This window comes from Salmo trutta, unplaced genomic scaffold, assembly GCF_901001165.1.
Source record: "Salmo trutta unplaced genomic scaffold, fSalTru1.1, whole genome shotgun sequence".
Taxonomy (NCBI): Eukaryota; Metazoa; Chordata; class Actinopteri; order Salmoniformes; family Salmonidae; genus Salmo; species Salmo trutta.
Genome location: NW_021822211.1, coordinates 68,683 through 83,968, shown reverse-complemented (window position 1 = coordinate 83,968; position 15,286 = coordinate 68,683). Strand labels below are relative to the sequence as shown.

Genomic DNA, 15,286 nt, shown 5'->3' with positions numbered 1-15,286 from the left:
TACTCATTACGTTATCAAGCATATTTCCAACTGGTTTTATTACCAAAATATGGTTCCTTTCCCCATTTGTTTGATGTTCCCAGACTCTCTATATTTAACAGGACAGCAGTCCTTTAGTAGGGTCAGTAAGAGAGGGGAAGGGAGAAAGGTATTTATGGGGGGGGGTCATAAACCTTACCCACAGGCCAACGTCATGACAACTCCGTCTCATGCTACCACTAGAGTGAAAGCACCGCCAGCATTCAAAAGTGACCAAAACATCAGCCAGGAAGCATAGGAACTGAGAAGTGGTCTGTGGTCCCCACCTGCAGAACCACTCCTTTATTGGGGGTGTCTTGCTAATTGCCTATAATTTCCACCTGTTATCTATTCCATTTGCACAACAGCATGTGAAATTTATTGTCAATCAGTGTTGCTTCCTAAGTGGACAGTTTGATTTCACAGAAGTGTGATTGACTTGGAGTTACATTGTGTTGTTTAAGTGTTCCCTTTATTTTTTTGAGCAGTATATAAGGAATATTAAATGATTTATACTTTTACTTTTGATACTTAAGTATATTTGAGCAATTACATTTTACTTTTGATACTCAAGTAGTATTTTACTGGGTGACTTTTACTCACGTAATTTTGTATTAAGGTATCTTTACTTTTACTCAAGTATGACAATTGGGTACTTTTTCCACTACTGCAATAAAATGCTTCGGATCAGAGCCATCCGGAGCAGATATATATATATCTGCTCCGGATGGCTATATATATATATATATATATATATATATATATATATAGACAGCTTATAGAGAGCCTCTGTCTTTACCTCTCTGCTCCGGATGGCTTGCGCAGTGGTGCCTCTGACAACAACAGTGATTGGTCTGTGAGAATAGACAGGTATAATGCGTCTTAATCCAATTGTAGCTACAGGGGTGCCTGCTCCTACTGTCACAATGGAGCTCATTGACTTCCTCAGGGACACTCCTCGTTTTGTGGTCTCAACTGGCCCTTCTCTGGATAGTTTGAAGGATTTATTTCTGAAATGAGGGGATTGATGCTCTGTGTTTTTGCCCTGGCGATGTTAACAGCTTCTGCAGGTAAATCGAGATGAATTGGTCTTTCTCTCATCTGGGTCATAGTATTTAGGTAGGCTATACTTTAGGTATGGGATGTGAAGTTTTTCACACAGAAGCTGGGGGACATACAATTTGAATGTTATAATCATAGAATTATATTATATATCTTTCCTGATGTTGTTTAACACCAACTACAGACCCAGGTCATTGTAAATAAGAATTTGTTCTTAACTGACTTAAATACATAAAATAAAAAACTTCAAACTGCTACAGCACATTTAAGATATATATATATTTTTAAATGTGTGTTCATAAAGCATACATAACACGTCAATAGGAACATAAACATGACATTTTAGCTACACAGAGCCTCCATGAACATATTCACTACGAAAATAATTATATTATGATATTATACAAATGTGTCAGTATCAGTTTTATACAAATACTGGGATTGTTCTGATTGAACAGGATGGGCTTTTCATGTCTTTAACCACCTCCACCAGTCCTGCAGTCACTATCCTGAAGGTAGTTGTGCTTTTTTTCCTGAAAAAAGGTTGGGTTGGGTGACTCTATGTTTGGGATGATTACTGGAAGAGAAGATAATTACTGGAAGAGAGTTAAGTTGAGGTTGAATTGGGTGACTCTATGTTTGGGACAGAGGAGGCTGGTGGGATGAGCTATAGGAGGAATGGAATAAATGGTACAGAGTCAAACATGGTTTTCATATGTTTGATGTGTTTGATACCAATCCATTGATTCCATTCCAGACATCACAATGAGCCTGTCCTCCTATAGCTCCTCCCACCAGCCTTCTCTGGTTTGGGATGATTACTGGAATTAGTTTTAGGTAGCTATTGTAATCCATATAGTAATCATTAGGTCCACTGTAGTCCTGGTGTGTGCATGCAGGTCTTTGTTCCAACCCAGTGATATAGCAAACACTGGATGAAATACTTCCTAGTTCTAGTTGGTGAATTTGTGTAACCCCAACCCTCTAGCTAATTAGTGTTCACCTGAGCTGGCAGGGGCTAACAAGCTAACAGGATGAGAGGGGCTGATGACCAGAGATTAGGAACATCACTGAAACTCAGGGTTTGGATTAGCACTAGGAGCTTCTCCCACCAGAGGTGGATGGCCATGTTAGGTGGTAATGGAACAACAGTATAGCTGGACTAGCTATAAGCAGTAAGTCTAACCCTAATTTGTACATAGGGTTAGACTTACCACCTAAACCTAATTTCCACCTACTGTAGGTGCTCAAAGTGCTTTACAAACTTACCTCATCCACCATTAATGCTTTTCAGTAGAGGGATGCATTGTGGTATACTGCTGGCAGATGAACACAAGATACAGCTACCTAAGAAAATTACCTGACTAAACTACTTTAGTTTCCCCTCTTACTGTAACATCTTGGTGCACTATACACATTCTTCTGTAGTCTACTATAGACACAGTGTTCTGTGGTCTGCTATAGACACAGTGTTCTGTAGTCTACTATAGACACATTCTTCTGTAGTCTACTATAGACACAGTGTTCTGTGGTCTGCTATAGACACAGTGTTATGTGGTCTGCTATAGACACAGTGTTCTGTGGTCTGCTATTGACACAGTGTTCTGTGGTCTGCTATAGACACAGTGTTCTGTGGTCTGCTATAGACACAGTGTTCTGTGGTCTGCTATAGACACATTCTTCTGTAGTCTACTATAGACACATTCTTCTGTAGTCTACTATAGACACAGTGTTCTGTAGTCTGCTATAGACACAGTGTTCTGTGGTCTGCTATAGACACAGTGTTCTGTGGTCTGCTATAGACACAGTGTTCTGTGGTCTGCTATAGACACAGTGTTCTGTGGTCTGCTATAGACACATTCTTCTGTAGTCTACTATAGACACAGTGTTCTGTAGTCTGCTATAGACACAGTGTTCTGTGGTCTGCTATAGACACAGTGTTCTGTGGTCTGCTATAGACACAGTGTTATGTGGTCTGCTATAGACACATTCTTCTGTAGTCTACTATAGACACAGTGTTCTGTAGTCTGCTATAGACACAGTGTTCTGTAGTCTGCTATAGACACAGTGTTCTGTAGTCTGCTATAGACACAGTGTTCTGTGGTCTGCTATAGACACATTCTTCTGTAGTCTACTATAGACACATTCTTCTGTAGTCTACTATAGACACAGTGTTCTGTAGTCTGCTATAGACACAGTGTTCTGTGGTCTGCTATAGACACAGTGTTCTGTGGTCTGCTATAGACACAGTGTTCTGTGGTCTGCTATAGACACAGTGTTCTGTGGTCTGCTATAGACACATTCTTCTGTAGTCTGCTATAGACCCAGTGTTCTGTGGTCTGCTATAGACACAGTGTTCTGTGGTCTGCTATAGACACATTCTTCTGTAGTCTGCTATAGACCCAGTGTTCTGTGGTCTGCTATAGACACATTCTTCTGTAGTCTACTATAGACACAGTGTTCTGTAGTCTGCTATAGACACAGTGTTCTGTAGTCTGCTATAGACACAGTGTTCTGTGGTCTGCTATAGACACAGTGTTCTGTGGTCTGCTATAGACACAGTGTTCTGTGGTCTGCTATAGACACAGTGTTCTGTGGTCTGCTATAGACACAGTGTTCTGTGGTCTGCTATAGACACAGTGTTCTGTGGTCTGCTATAGACACAGTGTTCTGTGGTCTGCTATAGACACAGTCTTCTGTGGTCTGCTATAGACACAGTCTTCTGTGGTCTGCTATAGACACAGTCTTCTGTGGTCTGCTATAGACACAGTCTTCTGTAGTCTGCTATAGACACAGTGGTTACTGCCAAAGATGCCGTGAGCTACCTTGGATGTGAGTAAGATAGTGACCCATCAGGTGAGAGTATGGCCTTAAAATCTCTCACCAAGGTTAACCAAAAAGTAAAGTTTCTGGGTAGGAAATAATGTTTTCACGATAGGAAAAAATTGCAGACACTGGCAGGGCCCCTTGTGCAGTGTCATTTTGATTAGATAATTGATTATGTGTGTGCCTCAAGAATAAGCTTCAGAAAACTCAGAATAAGCAGTGGTGGAAAAAGTACCCAATTGTCATACTTGAGTAAAATTAAAGATACCTTAAAATAAAATGACTCAATTAAAAGTGAAAGTCACCCAGTAAAATACTACTTGATTAAAAGTATTTGGTTTTCAATATACTTAAGTATCAAAAGTACATGCAATTGCTAAAATATACTGAAGTATCAAAAGTAAACGTATAAATAATGTCAAATTCCTTATATTAAGCAAACAACACGGCACCCTTTTCTTATTTACAGATAGCCAGGGGCACACTCCAACACTCAGACATCATTTACAAATGAAACATGTGTTTAGTGAATCTACCAGATCAGAGGCAGTAGGGATGACTAGGGATGTTCTTTTGATACGTTTGTGAATTAGACCATTTTCCTGTCCTACTTTTGGGTGTCAGGGAAAATGTATGGAGTAAAAAGTACATAATTTTCTTTAGGAAAGTAGTGAAGTAAAAGTTGTCATAAATAGTAAAGTACAGATACCCTCCAAAACTACTTAAGTCGTACTTTCAAGTATTTTTACTGAAGTATGTTACACCACTGAGAATAAGATAGTCAAGATTGTTCTCAAGCTCCCATTCGGTACTCATGTTCAACCCTGTCTCTTTGATAAACTGAAAGGGCTCAAGAGTTGCTCAAGTGAAACCAGAGTCACCCAAGTTGGGGGTTACCCACAACATTTCACATAACTCTTTCCCAAATGTACAGTACCTATGTAATTATTTTATCACATTGGTGACACCCAGCAGTATTCCACCAGAGGGAGCTCTACCAACTTTATTCCCTGTGGATTCAAGAGCTTCATCGGGAAAACGTATTCCTCTATTATACTCGTCTTGCAGTACTGTGGAACAAATTACCACTGTAAATTAAATCTTTCATCAGAGAACAGCTTTAAAGCATCACATAAAAATAATGGTTGATTGATTAGGGCTTTTTTTCTTTTCAAGAAGTGACCTGTGTAAGGGTTTATTTAAATTGTTTATTTAACTAGGCGAGTCAGTTAAGAACAAATTCTTATTTAAAATGACGGCCTATCCTGCGAAAACCATAACCCGGACGACGCTGGGCCAATCGAGCACCATCCTATGGGACTCCCAATCACAGCCGGTTGTGATACAGCCTGGAATCAAACCAGGGTCTGTAGTGACGCCTTGAGCACTGAGATGCAGTGCCTTAGACCGCTGCGCCACTCGAGAGCCTTGGGTTCCTCTGTACTGTTGATTATGTTGTAAATATTTGTAATTGTTAATGTTTTTAAAACTGCATTGAGTGTAGTGTGTACAATCACTAGTGGTTCTGGGGGGGGGAAGAAAATTATATGACAACAATAACGTCTAATGTAACTGGCCCCTCTAACAGTACAACTGGCCCCCAGTTGAAATGGTCTCGGACCGCCACTGTGTACAATGCGATCTTGCCCACCTTTCATATTATTTGCCAAAGAGGATCACAATAGAAATAAACCTTTAATCTTTTTTTATGTATGTAATGTTGTCTCCATCAATTCTATCAATAAATCAATATAACACTCATGACTTGTAGCGATTATGTCCCTGTGTGAGAGTGTACTGTATATGATATTACCCTGTGGTCCCAGATGAGGATGATCAGGAGGAGCAATGGGAGGAGGGGCCTCTGCAGTGTTTCCGCTGTGACCTGGGCTTCTGGGATGCCTGCTACACCACCAAAACCAACTGCAACATCGGGGAGAAGTGCTACACTGGCCGAGGGAAGGCAGGTGGGTCACATGGATAGACATGGCCGGCGGGTGCTGTGTGTGAGTGTTTCTGTGTGTGTGAGTGTTTCTGTGTGTGTGTGGGGGCTGTGTGTGGGACATTACGGTGCTGGGTTTTGTGGATTTTTGGCAGAGAAATGTGAAGCAGAGCATATTAGTGTGTTGACAGTGTCTATGTGTGTTAACGGTGTGTGTGTGTGTTTCTGTAGGTGATGTGTTGGATGTTAAATTGCTGGGCTGTGTCAAGGCGAAGGAGTGTGAGCTGGTGACCAATGTGGAGATCTTCTCCAACACAACCATCTACGTGATGACCAGGCACTGCTGCGACACACACTTCTGCAACACCGGACACACACTACCCCTCAACACACTCCTCTCCCTGGCACTGACTACAATAACCATCATCCACCTCTCCTCTCCCTGACAGTGACTACAATAACCATGATCCTCACCTTCAACAGACTACAATAACCACCATGCATCATAAAGTCCCCAGCAGCACACATTTATTCAATTTTCTTAATTCTGTTAATATTCTGTGTTTATTTGTCAAGGAATATGGACAGTAATTAACATATGTGGATGTGCCAGACTGAGGCAAAAGTCTCATGTTCAACCCTTAGAAGCTGTCTCTGGGCTTGGGCAAAATTGGTTAGATGGTTTTATGGAATTCAATTTTGAATAAATGTAATTTTCCCATTCTGTTGTTGGCATAAACAAGAAAAGGAGACTGGATTTTATTTTCGATCATATTTATTGAACATTCTGAATTGTAACCGTGAATAACGTAATACAAATTTACATTGTCCTCAATCTTGGTTGGGATATTTTAAACACGTTAAAATTACTTTTATGTTCTCCTCCAAACTGAAATAATTCCATAGAGAATACTACAGTATCTCCTATTGACTTTAGTGTTATGGTAAATCCTAAAGTTGTATGCATCAATCTCTCAGACCCATAGGCACAGATCTAGGATCATCTTAACCTCTCTAAAACCATCAGCATCTTGGGGCAACTTCCTCTTACAGTCAGTGAAGCTGAGGTCATACTGGACAGTGTTTTAGTGTATCTCATTTAACATTTACATTTAAGTCATTTAGCAGATGCTCTTATCAAGAGCGACTTACAAATTGGATCCTATTGACAACAGTAGTACTGGTATACAGTAGTGTTGCTGTTAGATAGACAACAGTAGTACTGGTATACAGTAGTGTTGCTGTTAGATAGACAACAGTAGTACTGGTATACAGTAGAGTTGCTGTTAGATAGACAACAGTAGTACTAGTATACAGTAGTGTTGCTGTTAGATAGACAACAGTAGTACTAGTATACAGTAGTGTTGCTGTTAGATAGACAACAGTAGTACTGGTATACAGTAGTGTTGCTGTTAGATAGACAACAGTAGTACTGGTATACAGTAGTGTTGCTGTTAGATAGACAACAGTAGTACTGGTATACAGTAGTGTTGCTGTTAGATAGACAACAGTAGTACTGGTATACAGTATTGTTGCTGTTAGATAGACAACAGTAGTACTGGTATACAGTAGTGTTGCTGTTAGAGCAGGTCTCCTCCAGAGGGAAGCAGCTCCTCCTTCATGTAGCGCTGCAGATCCACACTCTGGTCCTCAAGGTTCACACACAGGAACTTCTTCACCACACAAACACACCTGACAGACACACACACACACAAAGAAAACACCTGTGTGTGATTGTGCGTATCTATTGCAAGCAGAATAACTTATTTAGATGTTCATCTGAGCCATCTGTGTTGCAGGTGAATGGTAACAGCTGAATAAGAGGAAAAAAGAAGAAACCCACACACTGATCTTGATAGTATCACTGCTCTTTAATAACTTTACGTATCGACTTCAAGGCCTTCCTCAGAGCTTTTGTGAGTGTTTATAATTAGCAACCTTATGTAGACATTGATCCACCCACATCCGTTCAATGCATCGAATGGGGTTGGAGTCGAGGGAAAATAAGCAAGTGTTACCAAATATAACATTGTGCATTTATTTCATAACTATTCTAATAACGTGTGTACATAAAACTCAAAAAACGTCTGTAAAACCATAATGAGGACATCGACCTATCAAGTCAGTTTTCATAAATCATTGGGTACAGTGCAAGAAAAAACATCAGAGTAAACTGAAGTGGAGGCATTAATTCATGTTCACATTTACATGCATTCTTTTATCTCAACTTATTTAAATGTAAATCTGTCTTTAGAGTCTCACCTGCACATTGACTCGGTACAGGTACTCCTCGTATTTAGCCTCGTTATTGTTGTTACTGTGCTACTATTTCCTTTTTATTGAGGAAATATTTGTCTTATTCTAACTCTGCACTGTAGGGAATGGGCTCGTCAGTAAGCATTACACTGTCTACACCTGTTGTATTCAGCCAATAACATTTGATTTGACTTTGTGTGTGTGTTCACTGTGAGTGTGTGACTTACTTGTTTGACTGCTTCTCTGTAGATGGTCAGTCAATGCGTTTAATGGTCTTTCCTGTTCTGTACAGTTCAGATACCTACACAAACACACACACACACACGCACATACATAACTTACACTCTTAGTTTGCATTTCTGTTGAAAAAAATGTGATGCCTTATTGTACTTGTGTGCACAGACACAGGAAGTAGTTTGGGAGTGTGGGGGCTGCGTTATATATTCATTTTTGCTAGAAATAGAATTGTACAAAAAAATATTTGTGGGTGGGTGCTGGAAAAATATTTTTCGGCCACATTACAGATGCTATATCAGTCCGCTAATACAGAACTATTAAAGATGGAGTGCACTACTTTTGTGGAGAAAAAAAAAAAAAAAAAAAAAATAGTTTGTAGTTTGTTTGTATCCTGTTTAGTGAATGATTACTGTGATTATTAATGGAGTTTAGGTCATGAAACTGTGTGTATGCTCATTTAGAAAGGTTGACCTAATCAGATAAGAAGAAATTGCCTAGGATCAAAGAGCAGGGTCAGGCCCAGGACAATGAAGATGGACGGGTTGTGATTCTGACATCTAGCAAAACAAAGAGAGGACCATGGACATTCCACAGGGGAAAGGAGGGAAACTCATTGGGGTTATAAAATGTATAGCTGGGGAGGTGACACCTACAAGAGGGTGGTGACCAAAAGGAGGGAAGAGTATAAGATGTTTTGTGAACTTTCTAAATGCATGCACTCAGCTGACTGTATCCTTGGTATTAAACACTTAACTTCTCTTGAGCTTTTGGTCTCAATTCCTTATTGCAAAGAGGTTGCAATAGCATTTTTCTTAGAAACAAATGGAAACAGGATGCACCTGAGCTCAATTTCGAGTCTCATAGCAAAAGCGTCTGAATACTTATGTAAATAAGGTATGTTTTTTAGTTGTAATAAATGTGCAGAAATGTTTAAAAAAAAGCTGTTTCGCTTTGTCATTATGGGGTATTGTGTGTATTTAAGGCTGTAATGTAACAAAACGTGGAAAAAGTCAAGGTCTGAATACTTTCCGAATGCACTCTCTATATATAAAAGAAAATCTTCATATTTTTCAGGGAGTGCTTCAGCACCCCTACTTCCCGCAGCTATGCTAGCCTCTCTGGGGTATGTGGGACGATTTCGTCCCACCTACGTAACAGCTACTGAAATTCCAGTGGCGCGATTTTTGAATCGTTAGAAATACTATTACTTCAATTTCTCAAACATATGACTATTTTACAGCTATTTAAAGACAAGAATCTCGTTAATCTAACCCCACTGTCCGATTTCAAAAAGGCTTTACAACGAAAGCAAAACATTAGATTATGTCAGCAGAGTGCCCAGCCAGAAAAAATCAGACATCCATTTTTCAAGCTAGCATATCATGTCACATAAACCCAAACCACAGCTAAATGCAGCACTAACCTTTGATGATCTTCATCAGATGACACACCTAGGACATTGTGTTATACAATACATGCATGTCTGTTCAATCAAGTTCATATTTATATCAAAAAACAGCTTTTTGCATTAGCATGTGACGTTCAGAAAAAGCATAACCCCCGCAAACTTCCGGGGAATTTACTAACAGTTTGCTAAATTACTCACGATAAACGTTCACAAAAAGCATAACAATTATTTTAAGAATTATAGATACATTACTCCTCTATGCACTCGATATGTCCGATTTTAAAATAGCTTTTCGGATGAAGCACATTTTGCAATAATCTAAGTACATAGCCCGGCATTACAGGGCTAGCTATTTAGATACCCACCCAGGTCAGCCTCCACCAAAATCACATTTCCTATAAGAAAAATGTTCTTACCTTGCTTGTTCTTCATCAGAATACACTGCCAGGACTTCTACTTCAATAACAAATGTTGGTTTGGTCCCAAATAATCCATCGTTATATCCAAACAGCGACGTTTTGTTCGTGAGTTCTAGACACTATCAGAATGCTTCTTCACGGTCCCGCGCATGGCGCATTGGCGTGTCAAAAATGTCTAAATATTCCATTACCGTACTTCGAAGCATGTCAACCGCTGTTTAAAACCAATTTTTATGCCAGTTATCTCGTAGATAAGTGATAATATTCCGACCGGGAGTATGCATTGAGCCTAAACAGCCGAATAAAATTTCTCCTCAGAAGCGACTCGTGCACGCGCCTCATTCAAAGGTCCTCGGAGCAGCCACTTACAAAAGGTGATAATGTGTTTCAGGGCCTGTGTTCACCTCTACATCCCCAGAGGAGCAGAGAAGAATAAGTATGAGGGTACGGCTAAAAGCTATAAGAATTGGTCGTCTGTGACGTCCAGAATAGAGAAAAAGGAGCAGGTTTCTGGGGGCGATAAAATAGCTTCAAGGTATAATGTACAGACAAAGGTATGGTGGGATGTGAGTACAGAGGAGGTAAACCTAGGCATTTAGTGATTATGAGAGAGATATTGTCTCTAGAAACATCATTGAAACCAGAAGATGTCATAGCATGTGTGGGTGGAGGAACTGAGAGGTTGGATAAGGTATAATGAGCAGGGCTAGAGGCTCTACAGTGAAATAAGCCAATAAACACTAACCAGAACAGCAATGGACAAGGCATATTGACATTAAGGAGAGGCATGCTTAGCCGAGTGATCAGAGGGTCCAGTGAGATTCAGACAGCTAGCCGGGCCATAGGTAGCAAGCTGGTGGAAGATGGGAGGGAGGTCTGTTTTTAGCCACCTCGTGCGTTTCCGTCTGTGGGTTAGTGGGGTTCCGTGTGGAAGGGGGGACCTGTCCAAGTTGGCAAAATAGTTAGTTATAGTGGCCCAAGAAAAGTGTCCGATAGACCTATTCAAATCGCAGCCGAAAAGACAGCTAACGATTAGCCGGCCGCAGATGGGCGATCAGGTTACGTCGCGACGGAGGGGCCAGTTGGACAACTCCCTCGGGCAGATAACGTCGGTGGTCCAGTCGTGAAGACCCGATGGGGCTCCGCATCGGCAGTAAAACGGGTCAGGATAGGTGAGTTGTAGCCCAGGAGACACTTCAGCTGGCTAGCTCAGGAATAGCCCACGAGTGGCTGACGGAACTCTTCAGCTGGCTAGCTGGTTAGCTCCGTAATAATGTGTGTTAATTCCGTGACCGACGTTGCCAATCGTCACTCAGGTAACAGCTAGTTAGCTGCAAGATCCAGGTGTAAATGTCCAGAGCCTGCGGTAGAAATCGGGGAAAGGATAGAGAATAGGTCCGATATGCTCTGGTCTGAGTCGCGCTGTACAAAAACTGGCGATAGCTTTTCGAGCTAATGGACAGCTGAGGACGGCTAACCGTGGCTAGCTGAACTTCAACGTTAGCCAGTGAAAATGGCTAATCTCTGGCTAGCTTCTGTTGTGGAATTCAGATGAGGTAAATAATACTTTTTTTTTTTTTTTTTAATTGGTGAGGCGGGTTGCAGGAGAGTGCTTTGAGGTTGAGTATTTGAATAAAAAAAAATGTAAAAAGATAAGTGAAAAAAAATATGTAAATATATATATACACGAGACACGACAGGACGTCTGAACTGCTACGCCATCTTGAAAAAAAAAAAAACATAACACTAATCTTCAACTAACATAACCCTAACCTTCAACAAACATAACCCTAACCTTCAACAAACATAACCCTAACCTTCAACAAACATAACCCTAACCTTCAACAAACATAACCCTAACATAACTCTAACCTTCAGCATTCCCTAATGTTATTAACACTCACTCTCGTCTATAGCAGGGTCCACATTGGGTTTGACAGTGAAACGGTTTTCTGCTAAACTGCCCTCGAAGTCCACCTATACAAGACACAAATCACAGAATAAAATGAGAATGAAACACATTGACATACAGAACATGGGAGCTGCACCTGACGTGTGTACTGTGTGTCCCACCACTCTGCTGATGAGCGAGGCGATGTAGTAAAGGTCGTCTGAGAATCCCTCACTGATCTCCTGGAAGAGTTGGATGGACTGAGGCAGGGAGCGCACTGTGTCCCTGATACACACTGCACTATACACTGTCTACAACACAGACACACACACACTATTCACACTGCACCGTAGATTGTCTAATACACATTCAGACACGCTATTCATATAGATAAATGGCCGTAGAACTCCTACCTTGTAGAGACCCTGCCAGTCAGACTTTGGTGTGAGACAGAGACATCGAACGCAGGAGAGTCTACAGCAGGAGAAATAATACTCTTTATTACAGAAAATTCATACTCATCACTGATGTTGCAGGCTGAGGCTGCATGGCGCTGAAGGGTAAAGTTCACAGGTCATGGTTACCGAGATGTTCCTGATGTTGCGTAGGGAGGACTGCAAAGTGTTTAGGGAGTCAGAGTTGCGTGGACAGGAGAAGAATCTCACAACTTCCTGTCTCATGTTCAACACCGCCAGATCACGAGTAGGCCTCAGAAACCACTGGCTGAGAGAAAGAGAGAGGATTTCACAATAACCAACATCTAGCAAAACAAGGAGGGATAGATTATGACTACGCACCACAAACAGGTACTGAGGTATTGATTATGTTTCTCAGATATAATCTGTGTGTGATTGGTTTCTGACACTTCAACCATGAGAACAGGTTTTCCTCACCGAAGCAGTTTGGAGCCAAACTTGCACCTGCAGTGATTCAGTGTCCCTGAAACAGAGACACCAACACCCATGACATCATCACTACTGGAAACACGACTGAGAGATCACCGCTTCTCATAACGCGAGTGTGAGAATGTACTGACATCACATCAGCGCATTGACTTCCCATAATGTGTGTTACCATAGAGACTGAGCCCTTCCTGCTCCCCAGACTGCAGCTTGTACACAGAGGGGTGCAGCTCCGACTTGAAGATCTGCAGCACGCTGGAACACACAACAAACATGGCAGAGAGTGTGTGTGTGTGTGTTTGTGTCTGTGTTCGTCTCCAGAGGGACTGACCTGTAAGTATCCTGGTCCACGTACACTACGTCTTTCCTGTAAGAGGAGTGAAATTCAGATGTGAAAAAAACATTCAACCACAATACCTATACACAACTGACCTATCTCTCTGTATGTGTGTGTTGTGTTGTGTGTGTGTGTCTTACAGTGTGTAGGTGTGGAACTGTAAGATGGGGACTCCCACACTGCTGTCCTCTAGCTCCACTCCCACTCTCCTCCTGTCCATACACTTCAGCAACGCACCTACTGACCGCAGCTAGGACACACACACAAATAAACACACACACACACGTGTAGTAGAGTGATGTTGTTCCCCTAGATTATGCACCAAGTTGCACACAAGGACAGTTCAAGTAGGCCAGGTCAAGAGGGGATGTTAATAAGTTAATAACAATAATAATAATTCAATGTGTTTTCTTTATTTAATTACAGCAGCATAGTTAATGTTATTTTTCGATGTACTAACATTTTTTGATATCTATATTGTAAATACACCTAATTGTAAAAGTTTGTATATTTTGGTTTGGTCCATCGCGGGTTATCCGTACTTACGTACCCTTTTATTGTTCTCTTTTGCCGGACCTTCCACTAGCAAGGTATGTTGTCCTTGGCGCCGTAATTTGTCAATATAAAACTGTGGTAAAGTTACATAAAGTGCTGTTACGCAACTATAGGTTTTGTTACAATGTGGACAATTATAAAGATTTATGTTAACAACTTTCACCAAGCTTGCTAATTAGGGTACCTATTGTAACTCGGGAGTATTTGGGACCATGTTTGAGTGAGTTGCTATGTGCTCACGCAGGTGCCCGAGAGCTGTGACTGCACCGAGGGCTAACATATTGTGTGTTGTCTCTTCGTGTGCAGGTATGTCTTTTATTTTGTCCGAATATGTTGTATATCATTTTAATTGTATTGTATAGTGTGCTGTTGGGCACTGAATGTATGTATGCAGTTCCCGCTCTTTTGCCGGACCTTCAACTAGCAAGGTGCCCGAGAGCTGTGACTGCACCGAGGGCTAATATATTGTGTGTTGTCTCTTCGTGTGCAGGTCGAATAAACATGATTCAACCATCAGAATTCCAGTTGTGGCAGTGTCCTAAATAAAAGTACACAACGCAGAACGAACCATGCTACAAACTGGTGCCGTGACCTGCCGACTGGTCAGCTCAAGCCGACCCCCGGGAGCTGTGCATGTGGCTGAGGCGCACGACATGCCCATGCGCATTTGTTGATGGTTTGCTGTAAGCTAATATATACTGTAAACAGTGAATGTGAGTGTAGCATATTCTTTAGATACAGGTATTCGTGCTTATTTGTATGTTTTTGATGAATTTGTTTATTGATTTTTTTTTTTGTATTTGAATGCAGTAAATTACATTGTATTTTAGTGCTCTGTTGAGCCATGGAAGACTCTCAAGTCCATACAATTAGTTATGCTGGAGATTTTAGTGTGGGTAGAGGGAGGGGTGTCCTTGCATTTACGCCAATTGTACAGTCAGCTCCTGGGAGTAGAGCGTTTGCTAGTCCTGAGTTTGCAAGCGCTGGGAGGGGTAGGCTGTTTGTTCCACCTGACCAGGGTATCCCACCTCTGTCTTTTGATGTACCATCATCCACAGTCCTCAGTGATAATGGGACGCCTCCGAGTCAGCTTAGTGGCATTATTAAGCAGATTGGTTCAGAGATAGGTGAATCTATCAGAGCGAGTTTACTGCAGTCTGGGGTTTCAAGTCTTTTTCCTGCCTGTCCCCCTCACCAACCCCAGCAGTTTCCCCTGCCTGAGCAGTGTGGGTCAACCTTTATTGATGCGTCCAAGCTGAATCTGGTTGTGAAGTCCGATGTTAGTCCTCCACCTTTCTTTAGGGGTGATGGCTCAGATAAGTACTCTGTCCTGGAGTGGGAGGAGTTAATGGGAGTCTACTTAGAGAAGAGGGGTTACACTGGGTCTGAGAATGTTGGGGAGGTGATGTCTAGGCTCATGGGGAGGGCACGGG

The 15,286-nt window shown here is 41.4% G+C and overlaps 2 protein-coding genes across 5 annotated transcripts; one reads left to right on the top strand and one right to left on the bottom strand.

Annotated features, from left to right (window-relative positions):
* Window positions 1-850: 850 nt before the first annotated feature.
* Window positions 851-6,605, top strand: bncr (bouncer). Its single transcript, XM_029743101.1, has 3 exons — window positions 851-1,088; window positions 5,733-5,873; window positions 6,080-6,605. Exons 1-3 carry the CDS (start codon window positions 1,034-1,036, stop codon window positions 6,292-6,294), a joined length of 411 nt encoding a protein of 136 aa, XP_029598961.1. The 5' UTR covers window positions 851-1,033; the 3' UTR covers window positions 6,295-6,605.
* A 1,724-nt stretch (window positions 6,606-8,329) lies between these two features.
* On the bottom strand, window positions 8,330-13,543 carry LOC115180992 (mutS protein homolog 5-like). 4 transcript variants are annotated; one of them, XM_029743099.1, is made up of 9 exons: window positions 13,439-13,543; window positions 13,293-13,328; window positions 13,134-13,216; window positions 12,953-12,998; window positions 12,644-12,782; window positions 12,473-12,533; window positions 12,217-12,370; window positions 12,073-12,145; window positions 8,340-8,405 (listed from the first exon to the last, which is right to left on the bottom strand). In XM_029743099.1, the coding sequence occupies exons 1-6, from the start codon at window positions 13,516-13,518 to the stop codon at window positions 12,492-12,494; spliced, it is 426 nt and encodes a 141-aa protein (XP_029598959.1). In that variant the 5' UTR covers window positions 13,519-13,543; the 3' UTR covers window positions 8,340-8,405; window positions 12,073-12,145; window positions 12,217-12,370; window positions 12,473-12,491. The 4 variants fall into 4 exon arrangements, with proteins under 4 accessions (XP_029598958.1, XP_029598959.1, XP_029598960.1 ...); XM_029743098.1 differs by having other exon boundaries at window positions 8,330-8,405; window positions 12,073-12,370; XM_029743100.1 differs by lacking the exon at window positions 12,217-12,370.
* Window positions 13,544-15,286: the final 1,743 nt, after the last annotated feature.

Excerpts from the sequence above, each read along its gene's own strand:
- LOC115180992 (XM_029743097.1), bottom strand. The coding sequence starts at position 13,518 with ATGGACAGGAGGAGAGTGGGAGTGGAGCTAGAGGACAGCAGTGTGGGA. Across the intron at positions 13,329-13,438 it reads CAGTTCCACACCTACACACT|GAAAGACGTAGTGTACGTGG; the intron begins GTAAGACACACA and ends CTCCTCTTACAG. Across the intron at positions 12,783-12,952 it reads TTTGGCTCCAAACTGCTTCG|CCAGTGGTTTCTGAGGCCTA; the intron begins GTGAGGAAAACC and ends TCTTTCTCTCAG.
- bncr (XM_029743101.1), top strand. The coding sequence starts at position 1,034 with ATGAGGGGATTGATGCTCTGTGTTTTTGCCCTGGCGATGTTAACAGCT. Across the intron at positions 1,089-5,732 it reads GATGTTAACAGCTTCTGCAG|ATGAGGATGATCAGGAGGAG; the intron begins GTAAATCGAGAT and ends CTGTGGTCCCAG. Across the intron at positions 5,874-6,079 it reads CACTGGCCGAGGGAAGGCAG|GTGATGTGTTGGATGTTAAA; the intron begins GTGGGTCACATG and ends GTGTTTCTGTAG.